General features: G+C 42.4%; 1 protein-coding gene across 11 annotated transcripts in view; it reads right to left on the bottom strand.

Moving 5' to 3' along the window:
* GALNT12 (polypeptide N-acetylgalactosaminyltransferase 12) overlaps positions 1 to 4,666 on the bottom strand; it is a 68,146-nt gene that overhangs the window by 28,397 nt on the left and 35,083 nt on the right. For 6 of the 11 annotated variants that reach the window (XR_016393443.1, XR_016393445.1, XR_016393446.1 and 3 more), the window contains exons 9-10: positions 3,567 to 3,713; positions 1,434 to 1,568 (exon numbers count right to left, since the gene is read on the bottom strand). Coding sequence is in view for 6 of the 11 variants with exons in the window: in XM_022600205.3 (XP_022455913.1) it covers positions 1,434 to 1,568; positions 3,567 to 3,713 (282 nt within the window). In the remaining 5 variants the exon portion in view is untranslated. Of the gene's footprint in view, positions 1 to 1,127; positions 1,569 to 3,566; positions 3,750 to 4,666 lie in introns of those variants that run through there. The other 5 variants (XM_089912575.1, XM_089912578.1, XM_022600206.2 and 2 more) reach the window with 2 other exon arrangements.

Here is a 4,666-nt window from a genome sequence, read left to right as displayed (position 1 = left end):
CTGTAAAGATAAAATAACTAAATTATTTAATATTTATTTTTGAATAAACACCTACTGATGTTTACTGTGCTTCACATTTTATAAAGTGCATTTTTGAAAACAGAAATTTAATGAACACATACTGTATGCCAGGGACTAAGCTAAGCCCTCACCTGCTCCATGTTATTTAATCCTCACAAGTGCCCCACAAGCTTGGTTTCACTATTCTCATCGCACAGATGAAGAAACTGAAGTTCAGAGTGGTTAAGATGCATCAGATTGATCCAAGCCAGGTGAACTGGATTTGTTCCTGGCTAATTGTTAAACTGCATCCCTCAAAGGGGAATGTGTAAAAAAGAGCCTGAGACAAAATTTGATGCTTTTTAATCAATTGAAGACATGTGTCATCTCTCACATCTGACTGACTGCAAAAACAAAGATTGGCAATGTTCTTGCTTTTTTTAAAAAAAATCACTCATATTGACTTCATCAAGTTGACAAGATCTCAGAAGTAGATCTGGGATCGTTCACAAATCAGAATTATGAAGAGAAACTGCAGTAGCTGCTGTGGCACAAAATCTAACACGGATTGAAATGACCAAATATTATTAATGAACAAATTTGAAAACTGAATTTCACATACAGCATTACATTTCTCCCTGACACTAATGTGTGATACAAATTAAAAATGATATAAACATGTTTTAAAGTCATTGTGGTAATTACTAAAAGTAGCCAGCCATCCCATAGCTAGGCATTGTCAGAAGTCTACTCTGTGCAGTTGAAGTTTATATTAGCCCAGTACATCAAATTGTTCCCTTGAAGTTTCAGCTTTGGTGAGTCCTCTTTGACTAACATAAAGTTTTGACTATGACAGCAACACATAACCAAGTAGCATTCTTTATTAAATAAATCTAGATTATCTCAATGACCTGAAGGAATCAATATAATGTTCCAGTGTCCACCTATCTACAATGAGAAAAATCTTAACCCAATGTTTGAGGTATTATCAATTTATGCAAAGTACATTGCATGAGTCTAATTTCCATGCAAACATCTTCATACCTGGGAATCCTTTCAAATACCAAAATAAAATATTTACCTTTTTGCTAAGGGGAATAAAAAGACATGACAGTAGAATATACATATTGATAGAAAAATAGTTAAAGCTTTTAATTCTCTGAATACCTAGAGTTAACATTTTATGACTACCCTTTGAAAACAGGGTATTTGGGAACAATTTTAAAGTTTTCAAAATCAGTACAAAGCTTATTCACATTTTTATTAAAGCCAACATCACTTTCACAAATCACAAAATGATTTCCTTATGAAAAGAAGAGCAGCCAAGTGTTTGGTGTGTCTGTCTCTGTGCTTAGCTAAGTCTGTTAAACACGGAGTCCAGGGGCTCCCCCATCTCCTCTAGGTGGACTCCGTAGTACAGTGACACTTCATACCATGTGTTCCTTGAAGAACCATTTCTGATGATCTGAGTTGGTACAGTCTCGTAAGAGTGGTACAAAACTGTCGCTCAATTCCTTCCTCTCAGCCTGAACACATTTCTTGGACTGTACATGAAATAAAGAACCATCCTACAAAAGATAATAGACATTGGGTGTTCAAGATAATTATAAGCAATTCCTCAGAAAGTATCTTTTCCTTAAAATGTGTTGTTAAGTGCTCAGGGTGATTTTTATTATTTCAGAAATATTTATTGAGTAGTGAGTGTCTGCAGGTATGAAGGCAGCCCATGACTGTCTGTGCATAGAGAGGGCCAGCCGTGTAGAAACGTATGTCATGCTTGTCTCTCCCCGGAGCTCTTCATGAGGTCCGTGACTCTACCGTCAGGGCCGACGGTGCCACCTGCTGGCTGTTCTGGGATCGGTCAGACCCTATATCTCACCCTTGCTGATGTTCTTTTCCTTCAGGGTAACCAGGACCAAAGATCCTTTATTAATCTCTTCCACTTCTCTTAGGTCAACTAATTCCATCTCTGGTAGTCTCTTTCTCCTATGTATTTAAGTGGAGAATCTGGAAACTTGGCTTTAGTCCCAGCTCAGCCACAGACCAGCTGGGTGAGGGGACAGGTCACCAGAGAGGAAGCGGGTTCTGCAAACAATGCCAATTCCCAAACCCCGAAGGACAATGACCCTGTCTAACGCCTCACCCATTTCTCCTTTCCCCAACTGTTGCTGAGTTAACTCGGCAAGTCTCTCCCCAAGTTCTGGAATTTATTTTTTTCCCTCCGTCTCTCTCTGGTGTAAGCTGTACAGCCCCCAAGGAACTTCATCATGGTTGAGCAGCAAAAGGGCAGAATAAGTGGCATACCTGTTCCAGGGAAACAGAACCCTTGGAAGTAAAATTAGATGCAAAAGAATCTCAATAATATTAATCTGGAAAGCCTTTAAAGGTGCTCATAAGTTGCCTTTAGAATAATGTGAAAGTAAATAATTAAAACTTCCCTCCTCCCACCCTTCTAAAGAAACTTGCTTAAATGGTCACTGAAATTAAAGATTTTTAAGGTAAAATTTTAACGACATTTCAAACCAATTTCATGATTTCTACCTTGCATTACTCTTCTTTGAGGGCTTACAATGGCTTCCAGTTGGAAGAAAGAAGGGAAGGACAAAACTTTTGGGGTTTACAAAAATATTTTTCCCTATTATTTTTTATATCACATAGACAGCACTATGGTGCCTGGCTTTTCAAGGAAACCTGCAAATTTCGTTGCTAATCATAACACTTTCTACAGGAAAGCATATTCCAACTTCTAATTATACTTAGAATTAATCCATTTATAAGTAGTATAGATGAATCTTTCTATCCCTGGGGCCAGGCTGGGAATGAAAGCTTTCCATTGACATAAAAGTGAACTAATTCTTTCTTTTGAATTATTTTCTTTGGATTTATTCCCTCAAGTGCTTTTTTAGTGAGTCTTTGGAGATGACTGATGTATGAGTCCCACCACGGGCTTACTGCAAACATGGTAGAGGTAGTGCCTTTCAGGCGTGAAATAACACCCAGTTCCAAATCAACAATGGCTCTTCTGATAGAGAACTAACTCCATCAGAGAGGTTTTCTTGGTTACTATACAAGTAACAATTAATGTCTATAGAGCTTTACAGCTTCCAAAGACTCTTTCTGGCCATACATCTACTCTTCACTAGAGGTAGACAAGGCTGTGATTATTGTCCCCACTTTAGAGCTGGGAAAAATGAGACTTAGACAACGGGAGTGGCTTCTACTTGGATCTAACCTCATGTCCTTACACTTGGCAATTTGTTTCACTCGTTTGAACCCCACATGATCTCTGAACACATTGGCGACAGCGCCTCTTCCCATTCCAGCCAGCCGCAGCTCAAAGTGTAAGGAGGACAGGAAGACTGAAAGGGAATGGACAGTGAGGAAAGAAGGAAAGTGCTATCGGTGCTGGATGCCATGGGATCCCTTGGGGTCACTGTGAAGTTCCTGGTCTCCTATAGGGGGCACATCCCTGAGACTTGCTAGGGACTCGCTTTACTTCCAGACTCCCCTCTGCAGCCCATGGGACCAGGAGTGACAGCAAGGAAGGCGTGAGACAGCTCCCTTACCTCCTGCAAGATGAACTTCTGATCCTCTGGGGTGGCTCCCTCGCAAAGATGCATGATGAGAACATCCATTCCGGCCTCCACCGCCACGCAGCCTTCTGGCTGGTGGGTGTTATAGCGTATTTCATTCTGGGACGTGTACTCGAAAAACTAGAAACAGGGCGGCCAACATGTGCCAGTTACCCACTGATGTGCAAAGAGGGAAGTCTTTAGAAAGAGGGATGAGAACCTGGGGTCACCAGGGCGTGGGTGCTGGGATCCAGCCTTCTCCCCTCACCCACCAACACCAGCCTGTGTCCCCGGAGCACCACGTGCACCTCTGGAGGGGTGCTTAGCAAGAATGAATGGAGGGGCCCTTTCTCATGCCCTTCTCGTTTGCTAGATTGTGAGGGTGGGGCTGGTTCCTGGGTCACCCCACACCCGCTGTGCCTATCCCCAGGCTGTTGCAGAACGGCAGAAAAGAAGATGGACCGGTCCCAGCAGTCAGGGGCTCTCTGTGACCTTGACCAGCCACTTCCTCTCCTGTTCTTCATTCCTTTCCTCCTCCTTCCCCCAAAATATAATGGAGGCAACCATACCTTGGAGACTATAAAAGTTCTGTGCACAAGCAGGCAACAGGACTGCTAACAGGAGGACTTGTTCTTCAGAGCAATGGTTTTCCTACCCTAGTGTGCCTAGGAAAAATGCTGATTCCAGGCCCCACTCCCAAAGAGGGAATGAGGATTCCTTCTGTCTGAGATGGGGCCTAGGAAGCTGCACTTTTACACTTCTAACAAGACACACAGCCACCCATCCACCATGATCCATCCCCTTGCTTCCAGGAGATTCTGACACAGGTGACTGTTCTTAAGGCATATGGAGCACTGCTTCTCAAACAAATCTCCCTGAAAGCTGGTCAAGACAAGAGGTGGGTTGGGGAGGGATGGGATGGATCTGAGAATCTGCATTTCTAAGCTCTCAGGTGATGCTGATGGTACCAGGTGGGGACACCTTTGAGGAGTGCTATTCTAAAGGGGGTTGAAGAACCTAAAAATTTTAAGGCTGTATGGGTCCGAATTATGAAAGCTTACTGTTGACCATAATGGTGCATAATATTCAAATGG

Source organism: Delphinapterus leucas, chromosome 6, assembly GCF_059928025.1.
Source record: "Delphinapterus leucas isolate spDelLeu-1000000601 "Yukka" chromosome 6, BTC_Dleu_Yukka2, whole genome shotgun sequence".
NCBI lineage: Eukaryota > Metazoa > Chordata > Mammalia > Artiodactyla > Monodontidae > Delphinapterus > Delphinapterus leucas.
Note: the sequence above shows the minus strand (reverse complement) of the source record. Positions and strands in the feature narration are given on the sequence as shown.